At 34.1% G+C, this 15,577-nt stretch overlaps 1 protein-coding gene across 9 annotated transcripts in view; it reads right to left on the minus strand.

Moving 5' to 3' along the window:
- LOC126768044 (unconventional myosin-XVIIIa) overlaps positions 1 to 15,577 on the minus strand; it is a 126,289-nt gene that overhangs the window by 14,071 nt on the left and 96,641 nt on the right. Inside the window, exons 1-2 of one of the 9 annotated variants that reach the window (XM_050485917.1) lie at positions 2,675 to 4,482; positions 1,809 to 2,599 (exon numbers count right to left, since the gene is read on the minus strand). The exons of 7 other annotated variants lie outside the window; for them this stretch is intronic. In XM_050485917.1, the coding sequence (XP_050341874.1) occupies positions 1,809 to 2,599; positions 2,675 to 4,025 (2,142 nt within the window). In that variant the 5' untranslated portion in view covers positions 4,026 to 4,482. Of the gene's footprint in view, positions 1 to 1,808; positions 4,484 to 15,577 lie in introns of those variants that run through there. One more of the 9 variants, XM_050485916.1, reaches the window with a different exon arrangement.

The raw sequence follows: 15,577 nt of genomic DNA on the forward strand, positions 1-15,577 counted from the left end.
AATATACAACCTATTAAGTTATTTTAGTTCTGCGAACAAATTTTTCAAACTTTATTGCAAACTAATTTTATTTTGTGTGGGCCGTAATATTGTCTTCGAAAAATTTAACACCTGCCCAATAAAAAATAATTTGAAAAAAAAATATGAAAAAATTAGTCACACATTGTTTTTGTTGCTCCGGTGTTTGAACAACCACTTATAAATGTATGGCAAATAAATATATATGTATATACATATAGATAAAGATATATGTATGTATATATAGATTATAGTACACTAAGATCCTAATGTGTCACAGTACTACTCATGGACGCATGGACACATTTAAACGCATACATTTGTACACTTTGACGCAACTTTGTTGACGCGGCTGTCAATGTCAAAAACCACTCATTAATATAAATAAAAACAACAAGAATTTTGTGCTCTCATATTGCTTTCGGGAAACCCAAAAAACATGAACAAATACAAAATAGTTTCATTTCCCACTTGATTTTTGATCTTAGAAAGAAAAGAAAAGAAGAGAAAAAAAACATTTTGGAAATTTTATGATTGGCATGGCAGCCGTCCAAAATTATTTGCTTTTTATTGTGATTTTCATGAAACATACCGAAAATTTGAACAATGGTGACAAAATAGCCCACAAAATTGGCAATGTATAGCCTTAGAATGTAAGATTTACTGTTAGGTACGCAGATATGTCTGTCCATTAGGGTGAGCAATATTTACTTCTTCCTACATGCAAAGAAATTTTGGAGGAATGAAAAGCATCTGTCCAGAGGAGATTTTCTTCTGATGCCTTAATATATTACTAAAGCACGCGAAATGTACGGTCTCACATGCGATATTGGAAGAGTGAGGAATTTGCAATAGATCAAAATGGTACACATGATAGAGCAATAACAAGATTCGAGAATGTATCCAGTTCATTAAGCACGTATCAAGATCACACTAAAGTTGCATCAACATTTTTTTTCCTATATTTGAAAGAAAAAAAAACCATTGCTTCTAATAGGAGGTCATAAGGCAATTTAACACCTTTTATGTACCCGAATACAAATGAATATAAAAGAAAAAAGTTTACAAATAAGAAACACCCAAAAACACACATATGTATGTAAGTACGTATACTCCATAAAAATTAAGCGCCCATTAAACATAGCAAAACAAAGAACGCTGAGTATATGTACATATGTACATACATATATACATATATATATATACTTATATCAATAAATAATTTGATGAGAAAAAATGTGGAAATTATGTTCAGCATTTTTTAATGACCTAGACCGATAAATAGGAAAAGAAAATATTTGCCTTGGTCTTAACAATAGACAATAAAGAATGTCTAAATTAAGACATTGACAATGAAAAATTCTTTCAAGTTTTTTAAAAATACAACAATTTTGTAAAATCGAATAATTTAATTTGGATTTGGTTTTTCCTTATTTCGAAAAGTCGGTTCCCCTAAGAAAGTACTACTCTCTAGCTCATAATTTCTATCAAGGGTATTGTTAAATCTTCGCCAAAAACTCGACTTACAGCCAATTGGAGTTTTTGAACATTAGTCATAAGCATGGATATTGTTCGTTATTTTGCTAGAATGTTAATTGATTCGACTCGTAGCTCGCATTTGAGGTATATCGTGGTCAGAAACAAACACTTAACATGTTTTTAATAGAGAAATTGTGTAGAAAGCTATAGTTCGGAGCACAGAACGATATACGCACATTAGCTATTGCCTAAAAGGTATTCTTTCTATTGAACGCACCCGCACACATTACGAATCAGAACTCTTTTCCTACCTCATCGAAATTGTTATCGTCTTCCTCTTGTATGGTGCGATCATCATCATCATCATCATCATCGGCGACCGATTGTTCACGTGCCACCGAATTTGAGCGCGAAGTCGGTGTGTGCGGCAATGTTTTGCTCAGTTGAAATGCTTTCGTGAGTATGTTTTGCGAGGAACGAGTACGTCCTACCGATGAGCTGCGCTCCATACTATTACGTTCACGTTGACGCTCAATCAAACTAATTGTATCGTAATCATCATAAACCGAATTGGTTGGTGTGGTGCGACCACTGTCCAAACTACCGGTCACACTGCCTGTAGGACCCACCGAGCCTACACGACGCGAGCGTCTGCCTAACGCAGTCCATTCTTCTTGCACATGATCGGTGCGACGCAAAAAATTCTGTATCTTCTCCGAAAGATATGCTGAGGTGGTGCGTGGATCCTCATATGAAGGTGATGGGCGAAGCGTTTGGTGCACCGGTTGCTTCTTGCAACCCAACACGAAAGAGAGATTTGCATCGAATACAACTGGCGATTGTTCGAGGTTGTGCATTTGATAGACATCAAGTGGATCGCCGCGTGTGTATGTTTGTGGGAAGACGCGTCTTGGCGGTGTCGTAAGACGTGATGGTGTAGAACGACCATTTGTCGCGCTAGTTGCACGCGATGTGCTGAGTGATGAACAACGTGAAGACGTCGACAAAGCCGGACTGGGTGAACGTTGCGACAGCGTGCGTAAACGCTCTGATCCGTTGCAGCGTAGAGCATTTCCACTCGAACCGGTTGTAGAGAGATAATCTGTTTTGGGAAGAGGTAGTTTCAATGATACCTCAACGGCTGTTTCGTTGGCAGAAGTCGAGATATTTTTATTACCACTAATCCTTGAAGAGAACGACGACGACGACGCCGACGAAACAGACGATGAAACACCGTTACTACCATAACCATTACTGAGGGAAGTGTTGCCGGAATAGGTGTTGCTGGTAGAGTTGAGAGAAGAGGCAGCGTTAGCTAAGGATTTGGCAAGTCGGTATTGGTAAGAGGATTGACTTTTAGCATCGTTCAATATGAGGCCATCTTCCGAATCGTAACTTTCTTGTGTACGCCGCGAGCTCCGTGTTATCGTGGTTGTGGAACTGGTGACGTTGCTGCTGCCGACGCGTTCGCGTTGCTTCGACAACAACTCCACTTGTTTGCGTGCACGTTGTTGCTGAGCTTGTGGCGGTACGGGTGGGCGTGAGGAAGCATTGGTACTAACCGAGGTGTTCGAGGACAGCGAAGACGTGCTGCCGCCGCCCTTACTTAGTGGATTGGGGTGATCGCCGCCATTGGTGGTTGGCGGTGGTGATAGTGGACCATTGGTGGCGCTTGTATTGGCTGTATTCGTGTTTGTTTTAGACGACAATACAAAGGTGCTAGGTTTTAGAAGACCGGTTGAACTTTGCGGTTTGGAACTGCGCATAGCTTCAAGGACACGCTCTAAAAATTTAGAATTATCTAAGGACTTCTCACTGGTATTTTGTGTAGTATTACATGTTGAGGTTTGCTTGGTTTTGACATTTACTATTGATGGTTCAGGTGTTTGGGTCTTAGACACGGACTCTGATTGTGTGGTAGTCGAAGTTGTTGTGTGTGTGACAGTGTTGGCATTTAACTGTTTCTTATGTGTGGTCGTTGATTTAGTATTTATTTTACTTTGTAATTGAGTTGTTAGAGTGGTTGTATGGGTTTTGGTCAGCTCTTCGGTAGTATGTGTATCTGTAATGGTAGGGACTTTCGTCGTCTTTTTTAATGGCGTAAGGCAGCCATTAGTTATGCTAGTATTCGTAGTGAGTTTGCTCTTGCTTATGGTTTTGGTAGCGGCAGTTTTGGTTGACTTAACAGCAATATCGCCGGATTGAGTTGATTGTTCTTCCTTAACAGTGGATACTTGCTGCGATTGAAGCTTTGCTGCTAAGCCAGTACGTCCGACGTTTCTCTTTATGGTATCACATTTAGTACCATTTGCATTCTTTTCGGCTGTAGTAACTTTGGAATTTGACGGTGTTTCTGCTGCGGATGAGCTGGTCGGTTCAGTGTGGTTATCTTCAGTCACTTTATTGCCGCTATTGCCATTGTTCGAGCTTTCCGCAACCAAATCAAGTGCGGGTTGTAATGGTGCCATTTTTTTGGGCGTTGGATTTGTGGGGGTCAGGTTTACTTGTGTATTAGTAACGTGTGGCATGCTGTGATTTGCTCATTACGAATTAACGATTCTGAGCTCGCAAACATACATAAGATTAAAAGAAAAATCACTTTAACAAAGGGTTAAGGCATTCACTCTGAATAGGTGGAATAAAGACGGCTTCGGCTTTTGGTGATGATGAATGATGAGGGATGTTCTGCCAATATTTGAGTATCATCAATAATCAGTTGATCAGGATTTTTTGACTACTTTTTTATCTGCTATGAGTATGCAATCTTCCGGTGTAGCTGGTATGTAAAGCTTCTGTCGTAAGCAAATGATTTGGTTCGTTGTGTGTTTTCAATTTCGTTGGTTTCGTTGAATTTTCTTGTAAGGCGTATCGATTAATTTAGTGTATTTTTATACATATTTATTATTAAAAAAATTGTTATATATTTTTTTTGCAAAATGTTTGCGCACCCAAAAAAGTGTTATTGTTTTTCGAAAATTTTGTAATCTGCAGTTTCCGAATATTTGAAACAAAAAATTTTGATTAACCACAATTTTAAATTTATTTTTGCATTATTTCTGTTTAAACAATTTATACGACTTTTTACAAAAATTTTTAAGCACGCTAAATATTTGTTGCCTTTTATTTTGTTCTATTTTTATTAATATTGAAATTAAGTGAGTTTATTTAAAGTTAAATGTTCATATTTTTTTATTACTGTCATGCTAAAATGTAATTCTGGATTATTTTAAATTATGTTTTACTCATTTATTTATCAAATCCGGGTAATATTCATACTTTTTATTAAACTTTTTTCAAAAAATATTTTTTTTTATTTTTTAGTTAAAACATAATTTCTTATTTATTTAGAATTAAATTCGACTATTTTATACACTAATTATATTTTGTTATTCCATTATATATGTATGAGTTCTCATTAAATAGTTATATTTGTATGTATGTATTTTTATTTTATTTTTTATGTGTATTAAGAATTTATATTATATTTTATTATATTAGTTAAATGACAATTATATAATTTATAGTCAATAAAAATATTTAAATAATTAATTTCTGTATCTTTTTAATATTAATTTTATTTTAAAGTTTTTAATTGATTTATTTTAAATATTTAAAAAAGGGTATTTACTATTTCATGTATATCTGTGCATATTTTATGCTATTTTACTCATTATTAGTTCATAATGTATTTTTTTTAATTTTTATTTTATTTTATGAGTGTCTTTTTTTTGTTTTTGCTTTTACATTACGTATTTTTTATTTTTATTTTATTTTGTTCAATTTTTATTTTTTTTTTTAATTTTTCTTTGCAAAATTTTTTTTATCTATATTATTTTATTTTTATTTTTTCATTTGTATTTTTAGAACTTATTTTATTATATTATTTCTTTCTTTCTTTGTATTTCATTTTATTTTTATTTTTTACTTTTTTTACTTAATTTACTTTGTTTTTTCTTACTTTTACTTTATTTTATTTTTATTTTTTACTTTTTTATTTAATTTACTGCTGTTTTTTCTTTCTCTCTGATGTTCATTTTTTTCAGTTATTTGAATGATTTTCAAATTATTTCCAATTTTATATCATATTATGTTGCATCATACTGTTATATACTACAAACACATTAAAAATTACATGTAGTGATCATGTATGTGACTATATATGTATATGAATGTATGTACTATATATAGACATATACATATATGAAACAAAAACAAATTATTTTGCAATAGATTTTGTAATTCCTCTTTGTCAACTTGGCCACTTTATTTTCCTTGGCAGGTGCTTAAATTTTACTTAATAGAAATGTCCATTTGTACAAAGAGAGTTTATCATTGTCTCAGTTAATGTTTAAACCTGTATGAAATTGCACTAAGAAATCTTCGCACTTTTTCCAATTTAACTTAATAAATATGTTCCACTTTTCCAAGGCTTTTTTTTCAAATTTTTATTCAATAAATATATCCGATTTTCGGGCACAGCGCTTTTTTCATTTATTTCCGAGTAACACGAGCCGCGCGACCGTTTTCTTGCGAACGGATGTTCTTAGTTCTCAGTTTAGCGCAACCCATTAGCTATTTTCGATAATTTCGGAAAGCGTCTGGCGAAATTTATGCAAAATTTCAAGCACTCAGCGGTTCACTGCGCGTTCGGTTCGCCACTGCTACTCGGTACTGACTGACTGCGGCGACTGGCTGATGGACGAACGCTGCTGATCGCTTTTCAGGCAGCGCGCTGGGAATAGCACAGTACACCAAAACGCTCAGTGATTATTTGGCAGGCAATTGGATTCTCGCTGCTCACTGGCCGGTACCTAGCCAATTGCTTACCAGAACATATCCGTCACTAATGTGGTATACGCAATAGACTAGAGATCGCCACCAAAAAGCAATAAAAAAACGCAACACAACTAACGGTTAGTGAGTGTGCCAAAGCGTTGCGAAAATAAATTCGACAAAAGTAAGGCAAACAATGAAAAAAAAACACAAAGAAATTAAGCATATTATGCAAATGCTGTGCTTTCCATAGCCTATTTCCTGCGTCTATCGCTGCTGTTGAGCGCTGACAACCGTAGCTCCCATCCAATTAGTTGTTTTGCCGGTGGCAACAATTGGACGCACAAAAGGCAGATGCCGCAAACTCATTCGGATTTTTGTGATCTATGATTCTCGCACTGAATTTTCAAATCATCGACTTGCTGGGTCGCTAGGCCAAGCTGTTAGCGTGCGCCTGCAGCGCTCATTTAACGGATTTTCGCACTAATTCGCTGCTATTCCGGGGGCTTTGGTTTACTTAGCGCGCAGTCATATTTCTTGCTATATGTATCTTCTGTACAGTTATGCTGCAAATTGTTCTCTTCAATTTTTTCGTCTGTCCAATCTGCCACTCAATTTGTTTATTTGGTTGTCCCAGTAGCACCGATTTTCGAAAACTTAAAATGTTGTGTCTATATGCATTTGCACACATCTACTAGCTTATTGTAATAATAAATTTTGATCTTCAAAACTTTTGCCAAATGCTCGACACATCGCGCCTGAGATTGAACAGAGCCGATGCGTGGCTACTTAGTTGAGCACTCATACATATATACGCTTGTATGTGACTATTTAATTGCAAAAGTGCGCCAAGCAAAAAGTTGTTTGAACTGCGAACAATTTTCATTAAGCGCTCTTTTTTCTTATTTTTTGTGTGTGGAATTGCTTGTTTATTTTGCAGAGTGCGTAAAATGTTTATTGCTTTAGCGGCAACAAAATCACAAGCAAGTGAGTGGATAAGGTGGAAAGTTGATTAAAGGAAATCGATTGAACATAATTATACGGTACAAGTATTCGGTAAGTGCAAAATTTAGGAATGATCATGGAAGTCACCTATAGATATGCTTGTTTAGACGCTGTCAAATCCAAACGAATTACATAAAAAAGAAAGTCATCATCAATCTCATCTTTTATAAGACGGTCGAAATTCTCTGGTTACTTGAACGAGCAATTATTTGCACTCGAATGCATTTTTGTAGGAATTTTCAAGAACACAATTCTGTCAAAATAGAGAGACAAGCTATCACATCAATGGAGATAAAGACAGTCTATATGTGTACACATAAGTCTTTCAAAACGTAATCAGAAGATATAAACCAAAATTATAGTTCCGATGCTAATATCAAGACACTCCGCGATGAAAAAGAGACACTAGGTACATAACCACAAATATTATGTGACATTGACCCGCAATATAGTTGCCAATGCATTATAATTCCACATAAAAGACAAACAATAAATATTTATTATACTTATGTAATGAAAAAAAAACAACGAACAGGAAAAAGAAATATGAAAATACGATTGAGTTTCGTAATTATTCATACCAACAAATACAGTAACTCATACAGGCAAGTACCTCTATCATAGACAACAAGAAAATAGTATATGTACACTTGTACACTAAGGCCGTGAAAAACCAAATCAGAAAACAGCTGTTTGCTGCTCTGCTTGGATCTGAAATAAAAAACACTCAAGGCAATACGATATGCCGTGTGTGGCCTATTTTTAGAATTGAAAAGGCAAATACATAAATTGTAAAATATTCTCATATTGTATAAGTGGCAGAAATACAGGGTGTCGCAAAATTATTTACATTTACAGCCATTTCAATTAATCTTCACAGTTCACGAAGTTAAAACACTGTTCCGATCATATTTTGTATGAAATTTTCGAACTGCGACCACCAAGCTTTAAGTGTTTTTATGAAAATTGTTTAATACTGAAGATACGTTGTTCTATCGTGTAACACTCCACATTTACTACGCTTAAACTGTCTGCTTTCGATTTGTTTTTGTTTTCGAAGGTTCTCAATACTTTACTGCATAAATGGCGGCAAATTTAAAACTGGCGTTGATTTTGGAACAACCTGTTTTTAATTCCAACATTGCGTTAATTTTAGAACATCCCTTATATAACTATTTGCATAGAAGAGTGCATAAACAAATATATATTTCATCGTATGCGAAATGTTACACAACACTGTATTAATTCAGTTGAGGACAAGCTGATCGTAAATATTTATTTGAAAAATAAAGACGGTATCTTAACTTATTTTCACCCCTGACAGGCTCAAATGGTTGGGCCAAAGCAATTTTTTCGGGACATTGAGTCATTAGCAGAAGTACAATTTCTGTTTTTTTTTTTAAGTTAGCGTCTATTTATTTCAAACATCATTATTAATTATAGTATTTGTAAGAAAGCACAAACTTGACTTAATCCACATTTTCTTCTTATTTTCATGGTGTTTAACATTTTACGATCAAGCTTATATGAGAGATGCTATAGTAGGCCAAAGTTGGATCTCTTCAAAAAATCCAAAAATCAAATATCCCCAATTCCCAGTTACTTTTGCCGTAAAGTGTTATATTTTTGTATATCTAAAAGTTTCTAGCAAAAATGTATTTATTTATTTATTAAAATATGACCTGTAAATAAATTTACTGACAGACTAGGAAACTAAGGGAACTCCTCTCGTCCCAAAATTTACATTTCTGATTACATACGAATTGCATTTAAAAGCATATTTACCTAATGTTTGCGAAAGGCGCAGGGCAGACACACAAAAACAGATTGTATTGGTCACCATGAAACGCACATAATTTTGAAATCGACGAAATGAAAGTGTAAACTTGTCGAAAGTAAAATGATTTTTTCTGGGTTCGTCTTGTAAATAGAAAATTACATTAATTTATGATATCCGTGCTAAGTGAAAAGCCAACAAATGTAAAAAAAAATAAAATAAATAAAAAAGCAAAAAACGAAAAGCACACATTGCAAACAATCAAATGCCTCTGCAAATTGCTTAGATAAACAGGAAGAGGTTTAATTAAGAAGAAATGCGAATGGGTGTAAATTTTGGATACAGGGTGATCAAAAATGTAACTTTATAGTTTATTATAATCAAGGGCGACATTATGTTAATGAAAGTACTTTCAGGAAGGATTCAATATCTTCTTCTTTATTTGCGTAGACAACGCTTACGAGACTATAGCCGAGATTAGAAAAGCACGCCAGTCGTTTTTCCTTTTCGCTGTTTGGCGCCAATTGGAGATTGCAATGTAGCCAGGTTCTTCTCCACTTGATCTTTCCAGCGGAGTGGAGGTTTTATTCTGTCGAATACTCCCTCATCCAAGGCTGTTTTCTTCTTTTCATTGGTAGTGTTTTTTTACGTGGCGGGTCCCAAACCCAGCGTACAAAGCTGGGGAGAGGTGACGGGTCTCGTCTTCAAACTCATGTTTTTTGGCAAAACCAGAGGATATTTGGTCTAAGACCGGAAGTCGTGAACTGCTTGAGCCGAAACGAAAAAAGCTTAAAGAGCCCAGTTAAAGAAAGCATTCCCAGTTTGCAACGCATTAGCGAGGTGTACTTTATCACTGGAGAATAAAGGTGCTCTCAACACTCGAACTTGCTTTGAGCGTCCACTCTCCGGGCATCTTAAGAGTCAAAGCAATGTAGGCATAAGAAATAAACCAAAGTAACAAGGAAATGTGTCTATCTACTGAAAGTATTGAGCTAAAGATAACACGAATAATCAACTATCAACTGAATGAGATTGAGAACATAAACACACATTGAAATAGTTTACAATTAATTTGTTTGTATTTTTCATTCATTAATTATCAATTGAAATGGATTCATATTTGTTTTGATAAAGTAGCAGCTGTAAAATTTCAAAACAAGGCAATATTGCAAAAATATATAGACGGTGATATGCTGAAATAGCTTAAGTCGCCTTCAGCCAAGGTAACTATTTACGAGGTTTTTATTTATTTATTCATGAATATCTATTTTATTGCCTTCAAAGTATTCGCCTCCAGATATATAAGGCACTTCTGTCAGAGCTTTTTCAATCTTCAAAGCGTTTAAAACATAAATTTTTTGTCATCGTGTTTCGCTTCAGCTTCGATGCAATTTTTATCTGTTCAATCATATCGTAACGTCGCCCTTTCATAGCCCTCTTCAGTTTTGGAAACGGAAAATTAAGTCTGGGGAATACGACGGCTGCGGTAACGTGAACATGTTGTTTTTGGCCACAAGCAGCGATGCTTAAGCAGGGGCTTTATCATGGTACAGAAACCAAAAAACGCACAACTTCTCGACCCTCTGAACCTGATTTTGTACCAGCAATAAACATTGCTTTTCCCCAAGGTAACTTCACCATTACCACAGTGAACATTTGGAATCCATCCGTTTAAGATCATCAATTACCCTCTTAATTAAAGCGGACTTAAGCTACTTTAATATGTTGCCGCAAATAAAATATATGTAAAAGAAAAACTAAACTTTTTTCAAACATTTAATTCACATTTTCTTAATCTATATTTAATTTTCGCTAATCTATTGTTTATTTTAAGGTTCTTAAGTTTTGTTAGATTTTTATACGCATACCACCGATTTCCCATTGTCTATCTTCCAACAAGTTGTTTGTGAATTCACGAGTACAATGACGCTTTGCGTCAATACGCGTCGTATACTCAGCGAACAGTTTGACTCATTCGATAAATACGAGCCATAAATACTTGCGCATCCTTTTTTTTAATTCTTCAACGGAATTGTATTTGAAATATGTACTGTCACTGTGGCATGTCGACGAATGCGTATTTTTAGTTGGCCTTTGTAATGCTGACCGATAGAGCATCGAACGAATGCGTACGAGCAAATGTGATTGAGTTATGTACCCGTTCGATTTTCGGCATATCATGTAAGTACGTAAAATTCTGTGATGATTGTCCTCAGCAGAACTTCGTATTTGGCAACTATTGGCAGTCGACGTCCAACTCATTTGATATATTTAATAGTCGACTGCTAAACATAATTAGATATTAGTTTGTCAAATATCTTCCTCCCGCTTTTTTGCTCTTTATTCAATGCTTTATTAAAAGTGTTACAGTGAGAGGGATTTAGTTCAAATATGCGGCGTTTCGTTTGATAATCTGTTTCCATCTAGATGGCAACTTCATAATACCCCTCTCCTTATTTGCGAAGAACTCGGACAGCCACTTTTCACAAGCCTCTTTTGAGTTCAACTTTACCGCCAGGCAGTCACCATCCGCTTTAAAAATGGGTCAGTTCGTTCCGTTTTAGTAGAATATCGCAGGCGTTGATTCGGTCCAGAAGGTTGTTTTGCGTCAAATTATGCGGCACCTAAACATCAAGCTCTTTTGTGTATCCAGCCTTCTGCAGATGGTTTAAAATCGATTGGTGACTAACTCCCATCATCAGGGCGATGTCACGAGATGCCATATTTCGGTCTACCTCGATGTTTTCCATGATTTGATCGGTCGTTTTCACACACTCTAAATCGTCGAAACCATTGATAGAGTATCATCCGGAAATACAGAAAGATTTCGCAATACTATTGATTTTTTTGTTTATTTCAAGGAATTGTTGGTTTGGTAGTGTTACTTAAGGAGTATTTAAGTGTTATGGAACTCTTCTAGCCGTTTTTATTTTCTCGAAAAATTTAATTAGATATGGTTTTTATTTCTTCAGCGAAAAGTGTATCAGTGCGGTTTGTCATCGTTCTATTTCAAAATCATTAAACCGCTGCTTTGAAATGTATAGTAGCATACCATAAAGTCGTTTTAGAAAGTTTAGAAAGCAAATCTCCACAGCAGTATTGCTTTATGAAAGTATGGACTTCCCAAGGGATCTTTATAAACAATCTTCATTTTACTCGTTTATGATGCAGAACTACGCTGATTATAGTTAAAATCCCTTACATTAGAGCATTGTGTTCTCATTTTCGGTTGTTTGTACCATATTTAAGATCTTTTACTACTGAATCCTACAATGTCGCTCTCTCTAGTAAGATCTAGTGTTAGATAAACATCTGAATGTGTAACTTAAGTAATATTAATTTGCAGTTAACATTTTAGTAGAAACCAAAAGTTGGTTTGGATGTCAAATACTTTCGGTTAATTGTATAAAAATATTCTATGGCATTTCTGTATGAAAAACCAAATAACGCCACTGTTTACTTAGAAATAATGCCAGAGCGGGAGATGAATAGAAAAATCGTGTGCTGTGCTATGCTATGCCAAGCTATGTTATGAAAAATATGTTTTTTTTGCATTTTCAAGCAAAAAATTTTAATTGTTTGCTTATTCGAAAAATGTACATTTCCACTTATTTATTAAGTAACAACATTTTCAAGTTTTAAATATACATAAACAAAAACCCAATACATACTACAAATATATATACATATATTAGTGCATTGTTATTCAGTATTTGTCTGAAATTAGTTCATGGTTGTTCGCACAATTTTTTTAAAGACCTTAAATGCAGAATCCGTGTATATTTGCAAAGTAATAATATTCAGTATACATTTTTTAAAGATTTGATTTATTGCGCTTTTTTGCCAAAAACACAACAACAAATAAAAAGTAAAAAAGTAAAATTTGTCTACCAAAAAAAATTATATTTCAATTTGAGCTTAATTGTTGATGGCGTTAGCAGGGAGCAGCTGTTATTGCATAATTGTTTTAAATTTTGAAAATTTAGAGTTTTTCGCAACTTAATTTTGTCACCGACGAAAATATAAATACTACAGTTATTAAAAAATAAAACTAATTATGTAACTTGCCAACGATTTTGTGACTAAACATTGCATAAATAAAAAGGTAAATATGGATTAAATGAAATAAGAACAATAATAAATTAAGAATAAAATTCTTGAAATATAAGAAAATAAAAAAATTGTGTTAGACATGCGCAGACAGACCACATTACATCAAAATAATATATTAAAATTATAAAGTAATATACATAAGTACTATGTATTTGTAAAATAGTTCAAATAAACGAAATAACAAAAATATGACATGTTAACCAAAAAATAAAATAATAAAATTTTTCTATTCACCGAACATTGAGCACATTGTAGCAGCTATTTATTAAACTTTTTCTGTTTTGGCTCTGCGTCTGGAATTTTTGAAACGCAAAAATGCATTATTTTTGCTTGCGAATTCATAAACCAAATATACTATTGCGTGTAACTGTAATCATAACAGAGTGGCAAATGCCCGCAAGTTCATTTCACACATTTCTCATTCGACAATTTATTTATTTCATTTTCACTTATTTTTGCACATATTTTATTCATTTTGATTAGCCGCCATAACAAACTGCGAACGGCATGGCATAAAGTGAAAGGCCCGCAAAAGAATTTGCATTGGCATAACAACAAAACCAACATCTTTAGCATAGTATTGCGTGAATTTTAACACATTCGCAATAAAACTGAAAGTGCGAAGATTTATAAAATCTAAAAATAAATGTTTTTATTATTGTAAAAAAAATTGTAACATTAAATTTTCGCACAAATTAAAAAAAAATTGCAAATAGCATTACACAAATATTCACATAAAAATACAAAAAAAAGTAACAAAAATATTTCAAAAGATTGCATAAAAAAAATATTAAATTCAGATAAAAATTTAAATGCAAAGAAATGCATAATATTTTTTTACTGCCACATTGTTCGATGAAGCTATGAAGCAAGCGCTCAGCAATATTTATGACTTCGTTATTATCGCGTGGCTTAACTGCATTCTTTTTGTTCTCGTATAAATATGTGTATATGTATTCTTCAATAATAGAATTTATAGCGACAACAATAACAATTAATTAAATTGTGGTATTATGTGCAAATTTATGCAACCGAGTAATCCATTTGGCGTTCTGAACATGCAATCTGCACACAAGTATGCAGAAATAAAATTATGTGCAATTAAAAAAAAAATATTGTCTTTTTACTGATATTTATCTCTTTTTGTTTATGATTTGCGAAAACAATTTAAATATTTTTAAAACAGGGTTTTCATCCAGAAAAAGCATTGTTTTTACTTCTTGGCGTTGATCCGATATCATTTCGATTACCGGTACTCATTAAATGTATCAAAGCGCGCTCCACAAAGAATTTACTGTAGCTTAATACACCCGATACCTATTTAGGATTTGCATATGGTCATAGAAGCATAACAGATTGTCCGTAAGATGTACTCGAGTATTTACTGCCAAATACAGACAACGAAACAGCACTACTCATTTGAGCAATAAAAACAATACAGACAGATAAAAGGTGTTAAGCAGTCTCCACCACAGAATATTGAGTTATCATACATGTACAAGGTGCTTTCCAAAGTAAACAGGACTTAAAAAAAACAGAACAAATGGTTTTTTCGGCAAAAACGATTTATTTTATTCAAAATAGTTTCCTTCCGCTTCAATGCAGCTTTTTGCACGGTCCAGAAGTCGCACGGTGCCGAATAAGGTGAATACAGGGAGTGGTTAATGGTTAAAATGTGATTTTTGGTCAAATATTCGGTCACAAGCGTCGATCGAATGTTGGAGTCTGAGTAATTTTTGGTCGTCAGACAATTTGTGCAGAACAAACCGTGCACACACCTTTCGTAAGCCCAAATGTTCGGTCAAAATGCGCTAAATCGATATTTTGGAGATGTTCAATTCCATTTGCATGAATATCTATGATGATTTCGGCCGATTTTTTATGAATTCACGCACAGTTTCGATGGAATTTCCGGTGATCACGGATTTTGATTGGCCCACATGTTGATCGTCATTTATGTCCTCACGTTTCGATAAAAGTTTTACCAATTTTAAAACAAAATTTAATGTTGGTTCTTTGTTCGAAGCTCATTTTCGCACCGATAACACAAACATACTGACACTTAAAACGCAATAACTTCACTTCCAATCCATGAAATGTCATGAAATTCTCACTGGACAATCGATAAAGATAGCAGATTCTAACGCACCAGTTGACATATAGATGGCGCCACCAGGGGGCGCTAGATTCAAAAAGTCCTGTTTACTTTGGAACGCAGCTTGTAGGTATAAAGGCGATTAAACAGACCTTAAGCTAATTATTTAACTAAATATGGTTATGAAATAACTTGGTAAGCCTGTCTAGCCTTGGAATTAATTTGATGCTTTTTAATTAGCTCGGTTATTTGAAATCAAGTTCAGCTATTTAGAAAAGCAGAAACTATTTTAAGACTTAGAATACTTGGCACACAGA

Source organism: Bactrocera neohumeralis, chromosome 2 (genome assembly GCF_024586455.1).
Source record: "Bactrocera neohumeralis isolate Rockhampton chromosome 2, APGP_CSIRO_Bneo_wtdbg2-racon-allhic-juicebox.fasta_v2, whole genome shotgun sequence".
NCBI classification, from domain to species: domain Eukaryota; kingdom Metazoa; phylum Arthropoda; class Insecta; order Diptera; family Tephritidae; genus Bactrocera; species Bactrocera neohumeralis.